Consider the following 16803-nt stretch of genomic DNA (forward strand, 5'->3'; position numbering starts at 1 on the left):
TTGTAGTGCTAACCTTAAACCTTTAATTTTTAATAGGATTCCCACATTTTTATTTTGCTATGAGAAATAATGAAACATGATCTGACTTGTTTTAGTTGAGTTTCAACATTTTGTAAAAAGAAATAGAAGTGATTTTTATTTCCTTTTAGATGTTACAATAATGGTGCAGTATGATCAGAAATACATGTAATATTCATGACTAGAATAAAAGATTATAGACATTTTAGGGCATGAATATAACAAATATATTAAAACACATAAATCATAATTATGTTGAATCACATGTAATGCTATCTTTAGTAGTATAAAACGTGGTCAAATTTTGGCAAGTTTATTTGGCTCAATGTATATTAGGAGATTTTCTATATTCCTGCTGCCTAGTTTTATTAAGATAAAATTGTGTGATAGTAACTCTAAGTTTATTAGACCTTAGAAGCATATGTAAGTCCTTCTGTGTTTTCACTTAATGCCTGCTTTCAGGCTATTTGACTATGCAATAAGTGTATCTTAAAATGGTTATGAATAGAAGAAGGAAAATAATATTAACTAATTTAGTTACTTAAAATCAAAGTTCAGTAATTTTAAAAATCCAGAAATTATGGTGAAGAAGTCGTTAGGACTATGAGTTAAACCATGTTTGGGGATTATCTGTATTTACTTACATGTTCTACTCTGTCTCTTATCACCAAATATAATGGATATTTGAGTAGGATGTAAAAAGAGTATGTTTTCAGATAAGATCAAGATGATATTATATTTTTTAGAATATCTGTAGATTTTTAGCTAAAGAAAGAAAGTGCTTTGCTATAGGCTGAGTCCTTCTCAGGCTCAGTAGTTGGTCATCACAGTTGTCACTGGCAGTCTGTGTGACATGAGAAAATCCCTTAACCTCCGTGGAAACATTTTCTTTGGTGCACTTACCAATGACTCTTAGTGTACACACAAAATTTATACTTCCTTGCCAACAATTCAGTGGTTCCCAGGAACCCCTCAAAGGCTGGGAACCATTGGATTACAAAAGCTCTGTTAACCCTTCTTGGTTTCACATTCTAACTCTTCTTTTGTTGTTGCTGTAAGAGTTGTTTGTTTGTTTGATTAATTTATTTTTAGAGAGAGAGTGTAAGAGAGAGGACGAGTGGGAGAGGCAGAGGGAGAAAGAGACAGAATCTCAAGCAGACACCTCCCTGAGCAGGGAGCCCAATGCCAGGCTTGATATCATGACTTTGAGATGATGATCTGATCTGAAATCAAGAGCCAGATGCTTAACCAACTCCATCACCCAGCTCCCCCGACTTTATAAAAAGACTTTTATCAATCTAAAAGGAATCAACAATTGAGGAAAAGCAAACAAACTAGAAATCTGAAAACATGAAATTGAGACTAACCACTCAAGCTGATAATTATGTATGAGTTCTTTTCATTTGACTGGTAGCCAGAAACCAGAGACAGTGAAACTGATGAGCCAATGTGTCCTCCTGGGGTTGGCTGTAGTGTGAAAGGAAATAATCCAGATAATTGTTTAATTGGATGCTACTTAAAAGAGAAGCTGGAACTCCCCAAGAATCGTGGTCCAGAGTAAACATCTTTTCAATCATATTGGTTAAATAAAAACCCAAGGATGTTGCATTGATGGCCAACATTTATGAGGTTCCATACTGAAAATATTCCTTTTAACTATTCCCTGCCAGTTCTTGTCAGTCTCTGTCAGTTTTACTTTTCAATGTTAAGTATTTTTGGATGATAATTTTCTGATATTTTACTTGTAGTGGAAAAGGAAAATAAATCAAATCCTTAGCTACACAGTTATAGGAGGATAATATTCAAGAGCTTCCTATGAGAGGCAATTCATACAAAGGTGACACAGATCATCATAAGTCAGCCTGGATGAGAATCATTTTATATCATTTATATCTTACATTTTGTTACTTATAAAGTCTGTAACCCAGGTGAACTTTCTGTGACTCAGTTTCTGCCTTGTAAATTGGGGGTGGTGATAATAGGGTTGTAGTAAGGATTATACAAGTTAATTTGTGTAAAGTGCTTATATCAATGCCTGGCAATTATAAGTGGCACATAATGCTAATAATAGTTTGCTACCATTGCTGTTTCTTTTGTAGTAGTTTCACGTAAAAAAAAAAAAAGTGTTTTTGTATATTCTAACTGAGTCATGGCTCTTTTAAACTGGTGTTCTGATTGAATTATCACAGAATGGTAAAGTCTACAAGTCTTCTTTACCAGAAGTGACTGAGAAAAACAAACCATGTGCAATACATTTCCTTCTATAGCTCTATCTAGAGAGGGGGCTAAGTATCATTTTGGAAGTGGAACAACTAATTAATGTATTTCGGTCACTCTTTTTCCTTTCTTTTTTCCATTTGCTTGAGACTTTATTTTAAGGGGTCTTTCTCTGAGCTGTATGCCTTCATATTTAATGATTGCCATTTTAATTCTTTTCATAGTAGTAAATATTAAATATCAGACAGAATACTTCCTTTAATTTCCATTTGGAGTAATAAAATATTACCAGTAACTTTTGTACTTCATAAAGCCAGGAATACATCTATGAAAAGTGCTTAGAGAATTATATATTGGATAATTGAAAATATATCAAATAAAACAAATATCCAAGAGATGAACTTGGGAAGCTTTCACACAACAGGCATGATAAATTCCAAGTACCAAAAAGTTTTTGGTTTTTTTTTTTTAAGATTTTTATTTATTTATTTATCTGACAGAGAGAGAGAGATCACAAGCAGGCAGAGAGACAGGCAGAGAGAGAGGAGGAAGCAGGCTCCCTGCTGAGCAGAGATCCCAATTCGGGGCTGGATCCCAGGACCCTGAGATCATGGCCTGAGCCGAAGGCAGTGGCTTAACCCACTGAGCCACCCAGGCGCCCCACCAAAAAGTTTTAATGATTAATTTTAATGATTGTATTCACAATGAGATTATTAGCATGAATAAGAATAACTCTTTTGTAAATCTTGAAAGAGATGAGTTTTCTGATAGCTTAGCAAACACTTATTCCAAACTTTTGACACCTAAAATGTGCCTTTGAATATTTAATTTTACATTACCAGTTTATATATTTAGACTAATGGAGTAACGTTAGAGTATGAACTCCTGTGTAATCAACTGTCCTCACAAAATGAGATCCAGGTATATCTCAGGAAAAGTACAGGGGTGATATTTAAAAATATTAAACTGTAGACTTCTGGAGAAGATGGTGGAGTAGGAGGATCCTAAGTTCACCTCATCTTATGGATATAACTAGATAACACCCACATCAGTGTAAGTAACCCAGAAAATGACCTGAAGACTGGCAGAACAGACTCTACAACTAAATATAGAGAAGAAGCCACATTAAAGAGGATAGAAAGGGTGGAGATGTGGTCTGGGGCCAAAGGGACCTGCATAATTATCCCTAAGAGGGAGTGACACAAGGGATATGGTGAGGGGAGAGGAGCAGATGCTCACACCAAGCACCCCAAGCACCAGGGACCCAAGTGGGGAAGACAAATTTCTATAACATTTATCTTTGAAAATCAGAGGGGCCTAACAATCAGTGGGGCTTAAGATCTGGAACATTAAAAATCAGTGGGCTAGGCTCTGGGAGGACAAGAAGGGCAGAGTCCCCACCTGTAAAGAGACAGCACAACAAACAGTCCTGCTGAGATATAGCAGAGCCTGGGGTACACAGGCAGGAGATTTATTTACTAATCTCAGAACAAAGATCCCAGGGATCTTTGGGAGACCCCTCTAGGAAAAAAAAAGAACTGTTGGGCACCATTTCCTTCCATGGCCCCCGCCTATATATATGGACACCTTCAGGAACCAGCACAAAGCAACACTCTCCACCTAGCTTGCTAATAGTGCCTACCACCCATGCTCACATCTGTGGATCTGACCCCTCTAACCCAGCTGGCCTAGCAGGAGTTTACCCTGATGGCTGCAGGTCCCCTTGCTCAGTGGATGAGGATGGACTTTGCTAGCACCACATGTCATGCCTCCTCCAAGATGCCCTTGGTCACAGCCCATTCAAACTGGTGCCACAAGACTGGCAGTAGGCAAACAGCCCCCCCAAAAGCCAATACCACTCCAAAGTGTCTTCTACCACAAGGAGAGTAGAAAATAACCACATATATTTGTCTAACTATAGGCCCGCCCACCAGTGAAAGTTTCTCAAGGGACAACACAGGTAAAGCACCTTGTAGTTCAGTGCTACTGCATTTCTGGCAAATGCCTGATCTGACTCAACTCCAGCCCAAGGCTGGCCCACTAAAAACACAGGGTCCGAACCCTACCCACAATAGACAAAGAGAGCCATTGCAGATGAATGGATTGAAGGCAGATGTGGCTCAGCTAAAACAGTAGGGCCCATGCAGCATGCACAGAGGATACTCCTGAAGTGCTAGGTTCTGGTGAACAAGGGACACTGCACAGCAGGGCAAGACCTATTCCTCATAAGGCCACTAAACTCAAGTGCAGGAGATGTAGCTGACTGCTAACACACAGAAGCAGACACATAGTGTTAGGCAATATGAAGAGACAGAGGAATATGTCTCAAATGAAAGGACAGGACAGAATCACAGCAAAAGAGCTAGACAAAATGGAGATAAATAATAATAAAGTAATGGTCATAAAGATATTCGCTGGATTTGAGAAAAGAATGGAAGACCTCATTGAGATCTTCAACAAAGAGATAAAAAAAATTAAAAAAAAATTTTTTTTAAAAGAGATAGAAAATATCAAAAAGAACCAGTCACAGATGAAAGACTCAGTAACTGAAATTAAAAATACATTACATAGAATAAATAGTAAGCTAGAGCAAAAGAATGGATCAGTGACCTTGAGGACAGACTAATAAAAAGAAATCAAGTTGAACAGGAAAGACAAAAAATAATAACAAATGAAAATAGACTTAGGGAAATCAACAACACTATCAGGTGTAATAACATTTGCATTATAAGAAGCTAGAAGAAAAAGAGAGAGTAGGAAGCGGAAAATTTATTTGAAGAGATAATAGCCGAAAACTTCACAAATTTAGGGAAGGAAACAGATATCTAAATCCAGGAGACACAGAGAGCCCCCAAAAGAATCAGCCCAAGAAGGCCCAATACCAATAGTCATTAAGATGACAAAAGGTAGTGAGCAATAGAGAATTTTAAAAGCAGCAGGAGAAAAGAAAAGAGTCACATACAAAGGAAACCCCATAAGGTTTTCAGCTGATTTTTCAGCAGAAACTTTGTAGGACAGATGGGAATGGCATCATATATTCAAAGTATTGAAAGGGGAAAACCTGCAACCAAGAATAGTCTATCCAACAATGCTATCATTCAGAATAGAAGGAAAGATAAAGAATTACCCAAACAAAAGTTAATGAGCACCAAATCTGACCTATAAGAAATATTAAATATTTGTGTCAAATAAATAAATAAAATCTTAAAAAAAAAAAACAGAAAAGTAGGAAACACTAAAGCATTCAATTAAGTATATCTATAAAAATCAGTCAAAAGAATCACAAAATAAAAGGATGTAAAATAGTACACCATATACCTAAACATGGAGGGGAGAGGAGTAAAGAATGAGTTCAAATTTAAGTGACCCTCAATTTAATATAGGCTTCTAGATGCATAAGATTTTATATATAAGCCTAATGGTAACCACAAATTAAAAAACAACAATATGATAGATATGCAAAAAATGAAGAGAAAAGAATCTAAGTATATCACCAAAGAAAGCCAGCAAACTGTGAGAGAAGAGAACAAGAGAAGAAAGGAACAGAGAAGAAGTACAAAAAACCCCCATAAAACAGGTAATGAAATGCAGTAAGTACATACCCATCAATAGTTACTTTGAATGTGAATGACCTAAGTGTTCAAAACAAAAGACATTGGTAATGGAATGGATAAAAAAGCAAGAACTATCCATAACCTGCCTACAAGGCAATGTGAATTGAAAATGAGAGAAGGAAAAGGATTTATCATGCAAATGAAAGTCAAACTTTCACTATTTGCAGATGACATGATACCATATAAAGAAAACTCTAATAACTTCACCAAAACACTACCAGAACTGATAAATGAGTTCAGTAAGCTCACAGGATACAAAATAAATATACAGAAATTTGTTGCATTTTTACACTAATAATGAAGAGGCAAAAGGGAAATTAAGAAAATCTCATTTACAATTGTACCAAAAAATAAAATACTTAGGAATAAACTTAACCAAGGAAGTGAAAGACCTATACTCTGAAAACTATAAAACACTGAAAAAAGAAATTGAAGAGAACACAAAAATTAGAAAGATATTCCATGCTTATGGATTGGAAGAACAAATATTTTTAAAATGGCCATACTACCCAAAGCAATGTACAGATTTAATGCAATCCTTATCAAAATACTAACAGCATTTTTCACAGAATATGAACAAAGAATCCCAAAATTTGTATGGAACTACAGAAGACCCCAAACAGCCAAAACAATCTTGTAAAAGAACAAAATGGGAGGTATCACAATCCCAGATATCAAGATACACTACAACACTATAGTAATCAAAATAGTATGGTATTGGCACAAAAAATGACACATGAATCAATGGAACACAATAGAGAGCCCGGAAATAAACCCAGGATTATATGGTCAATTAATCTTGGGCAAAGGAGGCAAGTATATGCAATGGAAAAAAGAGAAGTCTCTTCAACAATTGGTGTTGGGAAAATGGGTGAGCTATATGGAAAAGAATGAAACTGGACTACTTTCTTATACCATACACAAAAATAAACTCAAAACGGATTAGAGACCTAAATGTGAGACCTTAAGTCATAAAAATTCTAGAAGAGAGCACAGGCAGTAACTTCTCTGACATTGACTATATGAACATTTTTCTAGATATGTCTCCTGAGGCAAGGAAAACAAAAGCAAAAATATACTCTTGGGACTACATCAAAATAAAAAGCTTTTGTACAGTAAAGGAAATAACCAACAAAACTAAAAGATGACCTATTGAGTAGGAGAAGATATTCACAAATGACATATCTGATAAAGGGTTAGTATCCAGAATATATAAAAAACTGATAAAATTCAACACCAAAACCCCCCAAATGATCTAATTATACATGGGCAGAAGAAATGAAGAGACATTTCTCCATAGAAGACATACAGATGGCTAACACACATGAAGAGAGGCTAGACATCACTCATCTCAGGGAAAGTGCAAATCAAAACGACAATGAAATGTCACCTCATTCCTGTCAGAATGGCTAAAATGAAAAATTCAAGAAGGATATGGAGAAAAAGGAACCCTGGCTCACTGTTGGTGGGAATGAAAGCTGGTACAGTGAACGTGGAAAACAGTATGGACATTCCTCAAAAAAATTAAAAATAGAATTTCCATATGATCCAGAATTACATTACTTGTTATTTACCCTAAGAATACAAAAACACTATTCCAAAAGATATGTGCACCTCTGTGTTTATTGCAGCATTATTTACAATAGCCAAATCGCAGAAGCAACCCAAGTGTCCACTGATTGATGAATGGATAAAGAAGAGGTGGTTTATACATATACAATGGAACATTACTTAGTCGTTAAAAAAAACAAACAAACAACCTTGCCATTAGAAACAACATTTATGGATATAGACAGTATAATGCTAAGTGAAATGTCAGTGAGAGAAAGATACATACCATAAGATTTCACTGGTGGAATTTTAAAAACAAAACAAATAAAATAAAGAGACAAACCAAAAAAGAGATTCTAAACTACAGAGAACAAACTGATGGTTATCAGAGGGGAGATCGGTGGGGGAATGGGTGAAGTAGGTGAAGGGGATTAAGAGGACAGTTATCATGATGAGCACTGCATAAAGTATAGAATTGTTGAATCACTATAATGTACACCTGAAACTAATATAACCCTGTATGGTAACTATAGTGGAATTTAAAAAAAAAAAAAAAAAGGCAGATCCAACTGGAATGTCTTTCTGGGCACTTATTCCTTTCATAATGTCTGATCCTTGGATGAATTTCTGGTGATAGAGAAGCCATCTCATCCTGATAAGGGTGAAAGTCTTATTAAGAATAGAGGAGGGGCGCCTGGGTGGCTCAGTGGGTTAAAGCCTCTGCCTTTGGCTCAGGTCATGGTCTCAGGGTCCTGGGATCGAGCCCCACATCAGGCTGTCTGCTTAGGAGGGAGCCTACTTCCCCCTCTCTCTCTGCCTGCCTCTCTGCGTACTTGTGATCTTTGTCTGTCAAATAAATAAATAAAATCTTAAAAAAAAAAAAAGAATAGAGGAGAAGGATGATAAAAGGAGCATTGTTCTGACTGATAACTATTGGGCCAATATATGCTATTCAGAGATATCTTATTTCATGAAATATATAAACTTTTTACTTGCTTAGGAGAAAGACACAGAACAAAAAACAAAAACAAAAACAAATTGACTTAACCTGGAGAGAAATTTGTTTAAAATCCCTTTATTCTTATGTTTTACCATATAGTATTTGCTATTTCTTTCTATTGAATTATAATAGTTATTTAGGATTCCTCGCATGCTTAACTAACCCATTTGAGTTTCTGGAAATGATCAAAGGTATTCTAAATGGTAGTTGAGATGATCTGTAATTTATATTTTGGAGATCATGTGTGAAATGCTTTTGATAGTTTGCAATTTAATAAAATTATTAAGTTTTATTAGAAATTTTTATTTTTCAAAAAAATTTTAAATATATCTTTACTATTTATTGGGGTGGGAAATCTAAGTGGGGGTCCATTATTTTCATTCTATCAAAGTATAACTTGTTACAGAATAAGAAGTTGTGAAAAGGAAACCCAGTATTTAGGTTTAGAAATCTGCTTTGTTCAACTTTAAAGAGGTGGTCTAGGATGGTCCATATTACTGTCTTTTTGTATCAATTATCATCAGACATCAGAGGGCAAAAACAGTTAATTTCCAAAATGAGTTTGTGTTCTTCTAAGGTGTTATTTCACCTCCATATATTTTTTTCCATTTTTCTTTTCTTTTCTCCTTTTAAAATTTCCTTTTTCCCCCTTTCTGTTTCTTTTTCTTTCCTTTCTTTCCTTCTTTTCTGTCTTTCAATAAAGTTTACTGTATTGAAAGTAAAATATAAAATAATTACTCTTTTTTATTTTCTCTTTTACAATTCAAACATGATCAGGTATGTTCAGGGCGGCATAGCCATAGACTTCTCATTGTAGTTCCAAACAATATCCAGATACCAATATAGCTCTGCAAGCAGAAGCTAAACTACATTATAGGCAATTCTCTGGCAGATTAAATTTTTGCATTTTCATTTACTTTGCACATTACACATTTCAGATTTACTTTGAATGTCAATATTAAAGACTAATTTGAGGAGCTCCTGGATGGCTTAGTTAAGCATCTGCCTTCGGCTTAGGTCATGATCCCAGGGTCCTGGGATGGAGTCCCACAGTGGGCTCTCTGCTCAGCAGTGAACCTGTTTCTCCTTCTGCCTGCTGCTTCCCCTGCTTGTGCTCTCTCTGTCAACTACATAAATAAAATCTTTTAAAAATTAAAAAATAAAGCCTAATTTAAGGACCTGATTTTTAGAAAAATCTTAATTGTTACAACTCCCAAAAACATTCATTGAATTCCATATGATATAATTATATAAGATTTTATGGGGGTTAGAAAGATAAGAGATAAGGTTGGGCCCCTAGTATCTTATAACAAGGAATGGGTAATCAAACCCATTGGTAATCATACCAATCAAATGGTATGACCTGGACAGGTCACTAGGCCATCTATGACCCACGACCTATGAGGAGAAATGGCTACACTGTTGGCATGTAAGTGTGTTCCATGGAACTCTTCAGGCTGTGAGGATTATGATGGGATTGGTCTCACTATCCCTCTCTTTTGTAGGACAATAATAGAATTCTAAGACTCAACTCAGTCACTCACCATCTGCCTTATGCTCTTACACAGGCATGTCTGCTACCTTCAGTAAATGACGCACATGTAATGAGAGCTACACACCAATGTTCTCTTTGGGACACATATTGCACTAGCCAAAGCCATTTGTAATATTTTGGTGGACAATTATTTGTTCTATAATCATTGTCTTCATGTTCTTAAGGGAAGATCTTGGGGTGGATGCTATCATACCTTTTTTTAATTGCTTTTGGAAGAAAGCACTTAATTTACTTCTTTGTTTGTCTTCATTTTGGTGAATATGCCTTGGCAAAGGGTACGTGGCAAAGGGTAGGCACCGAATACAGCACAGATCGCATGCAGTTTTCCCTGTCTACGTCATTATGTCTCATGTTCTTTAATGAACGTCTTGTTCCTTGCAGGACTGTTCTCTTTACTCTGACTTCTGTGGTGGTACTTGTCATTACAACTGACTGGATCAGCTGGGATAAGCTGAATCGAGGTTTTTTGCCCAGTGATGAAGTTTCCAGAGCATTCCTGGCTTCTTTTATCTTGGTCTTTGACCTCCTTATTGTAATGCAGGTAAGCGTTTTCCTGTTTCCCTTCTCTCCCTAAAGCCGCTCTAGGCTTTGTTAACCCATATAACTAACACTGTATGTACAGTGAAAACTCCACAAAGCTAAAGAAGTGGGGTCTTCTCTGATCATGGTTTCATCAGTTTTACAGGGAGGAGATGCCAGCTGGGGTTTTATGAAAGGAGCACCAAAAATCCATTGTATGAACATTGCAAGGTGGGCCCTGAGAAACCGTACAGCGTGGTGATGTTTTCGCCAAGGCTTCCAAACAAGGCAGAACAACAACAAAAAACCCCTGTCATTTAGTAAATGAAAAGCTACAGAGATGAGGATGATGTAAAGCCAGCAAGGCAGGGATAAGCAATTGCCAGAGCAACTTAGGGTTTTATAGCAGTTGAAATGGAATGATGTAAAAATGCTTTTTCTGGTTATGGAAATTATCACTTTCTTTCGGTACTCACTAGGGATCATTCCATTTTCATGTAAACAATATTTCTGCCCTGCTCAGCACCAGACTGTTTGTACAATAGCATTTCTCTAACCACTGCTACTTGTGTGATCTACCAAGGATGCTTTTGGGGTCTTAGGACTCCCAAATGGAGGAATGTTCCTTTGTATGAGGCTGAAAGAAACATTAACTATTTCTTGGCACTTTATCTTGTTCATTAAATGTCCATTCATTGGCTAGACTTCTTATTGGCTTTAGGAGGCAGTTGGGGTTTTCCCCTCTGAGGCATTGTAAGTTACCAGAACAAAGGCCACAGTCGTTGAAGGGAAGGTAAACACCGTTGTGTTCCAAATTTATGTGAGATTTCACAAGATGGCAGATTGGTTTTCTCATTTCTAGAGGCAAAGAAGTGATATTCTGTAGTATCTTAAAAGAGAATAACAGTTTGGTTTTGGTTTGGTTTTGTTTTTTTTGCTATATAATATAGCCCAGGCATTAGGTTCAAGATGGTTCCTAGAGTATATTGCTATTTTAGTGAATAACAATTTAAAATATGTTATCAATTTAAAACATTATATGAAATTGAATGTTTGTCTCACCTAAAAATTGATGTATTTTTTATTTTCTGTGGGCTAGTTTAGCATAGTGGACAAATTAAGAAAGCATGGTAGGTTCCATATCTGTCTCTTACTTGCTATACGATGTCCTCTGGATACTCATAAAATCAAATTTGAAACACTGTGCAATAATGCATGATGCATTACTTGTTTAGAGGCTGTTCTTATCTTCTTTCATCTAATACTCCTAAATGATACACTTCCTTGCGTGAAGTATCTGCTTTGGTCAAATGGCCTAGTCAAAGTTATTAGTAGCCAAGTAGACCATCGTCTTTTAGATTTTTTTAAAAATTTGTATATGTGAGAGTATACATTTCCTGACTTCTTAGTACTATCTGTCACCTTCCACCCTCTTTTACATTGTTTTAATTATTGTTCCAATAAGGTCACTAAAATCAGAGACTCGAGAGGGAAAATGTAACATTGCAATTTACAGGTGTTATGGACTCACTCAAAAAGTACTTAGTAGAGAGGGCTAGAAGAAAGGAAGGATAGTCAGGATTTATGCAGACAGAGTCAGCAGGACTGGGAAGGGGAAGGCATTCTAGATGAAAGAAGGGACATGAACATGTGGAGTCAGTCGAGTGCTCAAACGTTCAGACAGTAGCTCGAGCACCGAGTGACTGAAAACAGTTCGTGCTGAGGAATGTATCAGTTTGGACCATTTTGGCTGCAAGTAACAAATAACCCTGCCAAGCTAGCTCCATCAAAGGGAGAATGTATCACTGCAATGTAAGGATGTCCTACAGAATTAAACAGGAGGGACACAGTTCCTTTTTAGGGACACATGAAAGCAGAGACCAAAGTGTACCAGGGAACCCAGACCTAGCTTTCGTTCTCCATCTTTCCTCTTTTTTTTTTTTTTTTAACTTCTGTTTCGTTTTCTTCTCTTATTCTAAAGCAGGATTTTGAGCTTCCCAGTTCACGTAGAAGAAAGTGGCTACAGCCAGCACCTCAGAGGGAGACCACTCTCTAGTTGTCAGGCTTAATTTCACATTCCTGGGGAAAGGATTGCAAGGACTGGATCACACCCACCAGTGAAATGGGGGTGAGTCCACAGAAGAGCAGAGAGATACTGGGCCTTAAAAGCCAAATTAGTTGATGTCTAATATGAGGAAGAGTCCAAAAGGAGGCCCAAGAGTTAGGGCCCTTAATTCTTTTTCTCTGTCCTTCAGTACCGAGTCAGCTGGCCAGGCCAGTAGATTTCTCTTTTGCTATGTCTCTTGTAGCATAATCCTTCCTTCTCGTTTCTCTACTTCTATTCAGTACTGACTCTCCTCTCTACAACTGTAAAATAACCTCCTGTGGATACTTCTGCTTCCAGAAGTCCCCTTGTCCCATACACTCTATGAGGCTCAGCCTCATAAACTTCCAATCTGAAATTCCATTCTGTCCATGCCTCTTCTCAGCCACAGTGACTCCACATTGTCCAAGAATAAAGTACAGACCCCAAGAGTGTGCACTCAGTGCCTTCCTGATATGGCTCCGGCTGTGTTTCTCTCACCTGTCTCCTAGGTTCTAGCTCTACTGCAGACCAAAGGGCTTGTTGTTTGGCCCCTGACCACAGCACACTTATTCCAGGATGTCTTTTTTTCTCCAAATATGTTTCCTTCTGCTCTGTTCACCTAGACCCTGCCATTGAGCACCGTGCCAATTCCCTCTCATGAAAACCGTGTAATCACTTCCTCCATGGAATTCCTGCAGCACCTTTTACCTGGACTACAAATCACTACGTCACTTTTTTCCTGCTCTGTGGAGCAGGAACTCTAGCTTATAACCATATATCCCTGGAGTCTCCCTACCACAGAGTCTCACATGGGCAGCAGTATGCCCAGAGTAATAACTGCTTGCTGAGGATAAAGAAGTGACATTTGAGCACTGAGTCTCATGCAAACTCTGTCCCCTTTTGGGAGCCTCATGTTGAAATTTTGGAAACTAGTGCATGAGCATTTAAGAAGGAGAATGAGTTTTAGGAAGCAGAGCCTTGGAAGACGTATATGTTCAAGATATTTAAAAATATTTAATACAAATATCCTAACAAGTCCAAAACCAACTAAACTGTGGTCTGCTTCATTCCATATTCACATATTTCAGACAAAAGAAAAATAGAAAAGTAGAATAATTAGTGGAAATGGGGGGAATAGTTTTATTAAAAGATTTTTTTCTCATTAGACTTATTTAAGTGATTTAAAAACAATAGACTTTTCTAAAACTAGAAAAATTCAACATATACTATCAAAAGATATTTAGTTTGGGGTTAAAAAAGAAAAGAAACCTTTAGAAAATGGCACTACTTCTGTAAAGATTTTACCCTAACATAGTAGGTCAATTCTGAAAACTTGTAGAGAACGTATGGTTATTTTTATGACTATTAAGTAGGATTTTTCTACATTTATCATAAAAATCATTTGTTGTGTCACATTTTTCTGTCATTTTAGTAAAACCACTAGAACTAAAGCATAAATAGATGCTAGTAAAATATAATATGTGACTCATATAAATCACACATTTCTACAGAACATGAGAATTGTAAAAATTCTTCTCTCTGAGGAAATCTTATCTCAAATTCTGTTTAATATTTATAATTTTGCCTTTGATTTTTTTATTCCTTTAGTTCATTGCATAAGTACCTAATTTGCAGTTATGTTCCATCCATTGATCTCTCGTTAGATTGAAGAAAAGATATACCTAAATTATGTAATAGTTAAAAATGTAATGTACTGTAATCAAAGAAAAAAAAAAAAGGTGTCCTAGGAGTCCACCTACTCAAAAGAGAGAGAGAGAGAGAGAGAGAGAGGAAGAGGTCAGTGTAGACAGAATAGTAGGACAAAACTTCAAAGAAGAGATGACAGTAGAAGGATAGGCAGCTAAAGTTTGAAAAGACGAAACAAAAAGACAATTTTCTCCAGCAAAGAGTAGTATTATAATCATCACAGTAAGAATTCAGTTTTGATCCATTACGTTCAGAAAACATTGGTGAATTCTATTTTTTATTTTTTGAGGAACCTCTGTACTGTTTTCCAGAGTGGCTGCACCAGTTTGCATTCCCACCCTCAGTGCATGAGGGTTCCTTTTTTTCCACATCCTCACCAACACTTGTTATTTCTTGTCTTTTTTATTCTATCCATTCTAATAGGTGTAAGGTGATATCTTACTGTGCCTTTGATTCACATTTCCCTGATGATTATTGAAATTAAAAATAGAAATATCATATCCGATAATTCCACTATAGGTATTTACCCAAAGAGAATGAAAACACTAATTTGAAAAGATAGACGTACTTCTATGTTTATTGCAGCACTATTTACAATATCCAAGATATGGAAGAACCCCAATGTCTATCTATAGATGAATGGATAAAGAACGTGCGTTGTATATTATGGACTATTACTCAGCCATGAAAACAAAATGAGAGCTTGCCATTTGCAACATCATGAATAGACCTAGATGGTATTATGCCAAGTGAAATAAGTCAGACAGAGAAAGACAAATATCATATGATTTCATTTTATATATGGAATCTAAGAAACAAAACTAAGGGAAAAAAAACAAAAAGTAGAATTAGACCTGCAAATACAGAGAACAAGCTGATGGTTGTCAGAAAGGAGGAGATGGAGATGGGCAAAATGGATGAAGCAGAGTGGAAGATACAGCCTTCCAGTTATAGAATAAGTAAGTACAGGAATAAAAAGAACAGCATAGGTAAATATATTCAATAATATTCAATAATATTTAATAACATTGTATGGTGACAGATGATAGCTATACTTGTGATGAGAACAGTATAATGTAGAGACTTGTTGAATCACTATGTTGTATACCTGAAAGTAATGTAACATTGTGTGTCAACTATACTCAAGTTTAAAAAAATAGCCAAACTCATAGAAACAAAGAGTAGAATGGTGGTTGCCAGGTGTTGAGGAAAATAGGGAGAGGTTGATAAAAAGGTACAAACTTTCAGGTATAAGATGAGTAAGTTCAGAGGATGTAATGTACAACATGGTGACTGTAATTAAAAATACTATCTTGTATCCTTGCAGTTTACTAAGAGAATACATATTAAGCATTCTCATGAAAAAAGTAACTACATGGGGTAATGGAAATGTTGATTAACTTGATGGTGAGACTCATTTCAGAATGTATATATATAAAATCATCATATTGTACAGTTTAAGTATATTCTAATTTTATCAATTTCACCTCAATAAAATTGGAAAAATACTGTTAAAGAATGACATAAAAAAGTAAACAAAACATTTACAAATTCATTCCCACTGTACATCACATCAGGTGCTGGAGACACAGGACAGAGGGAAAGGAAAAAAAGATTAATGATACAGTCCACAGGAGTTTGTAATCACAAAGGAATTCATAATCTAATAGAATGAATATGAGTAGAAAAGACATTTTAGGAAAACTGTCTTTAGAAGAACTTTTTATTGAGGTAAAAAGCAAATAGTCCTACCTTTGCCACTTTTAAAATTCATCTCCCCTACCATCCTAAGATCTAGTTGCTGTTATGAAGGCTTTAAAATAAAGGAACTTCGTCTTCATAACATAAAGAACATTCTGTGCTTTTTAACTAGATAGGAAGAAAGAGAATGAGAGAAGGAAGAGAAGGACTAGTTGGGGGGGTTTGGGGAAGGGGAGATAGGGAGGAGAGGTGTGGAGCCAGAAAGATGGGTATAAGTGGGGATAACTTGAGGAACCAGTAAAATTCTCCAGTGTGGATTGATGGGTAGAGAGAGGTGGGATTAATCAATGGTAATGATCATGGAGACTGATCAAGTGTTATATCTCTTGTTAAGTTTCCATGCAGTCTTTGTCTCTCCTAAATACTTTACATAATTAAACCCTAGGGGATTAGTGTAGGGAATATTAAAAGCTGTTGAGTTTTACAGCTGGATCAGTGTAGTCTAGCATTAAGATAGCATCTGCTGAACAGAGTGCCCAGGAGGTAGAGGAAGCTGTGAGAAGATAAGTTTCTGGGAATTTATAGGTAAGTACAGAAAGGTGTTGCCTTGAACCTCTTCTCTTTAGCATCCTCTCCTCTAGAAAGTTTCTCCTCATCACTTACTGTTATGTGTGCCTTTTAGATTTATGTATATAAATAGGTACATAATATAAAACATACATATATGGTATCAGCTTTATGTGCTTCAAGGAGATGCAAGAAGTTTTCTAGAAGAAAGACTTTTAAAGAGAAGAAGGAAGATTCAAGGATTGTATCTTGGTGAATCCTCACACTG

The 16803-nt window shown here is 36.3% G+C and overlaps 1 protein-coding gene across 3 annotated transcripts in view; it reads left to right on the top strand.

Annotated features, from left to right (window-relative positions):
* Positions 1-16803, top strand: part of LOC111157831 (transmembrane protein 117) — a 470551-nt gene that overhangs the window by 381406 nt on the left and 72342 nt on the right. For all 3 annotated transcript variants that reach the window (XM_022519503.1, XM_022519505.1, XM_022519504.1), the window contains one exon: positions 10337-10496. In XM_022519503.1, the coding sequence (XP_022375211.1) occupies positions 10337-10496 (160 nt within the window). The remainder of the gene's footprint in view (positions 1-10336; positions 10497-16803) is intronic.

This window comes from Enhydra lutris, unplaced genomic scaffold (assembly GCF_002288905.1).
Source record: "Enhydra lutris kenyoni isolate GAN:26980312 unplaced genomic scaffold, ASM228890v2 scaffoldscaffold56, whole genome shotgun sequence".
NCBI lineage: Eukaryota > Metazoa > Chordata > Mammalia > Carnivora > Mustelidae > Enhydra > Enhydra lutris.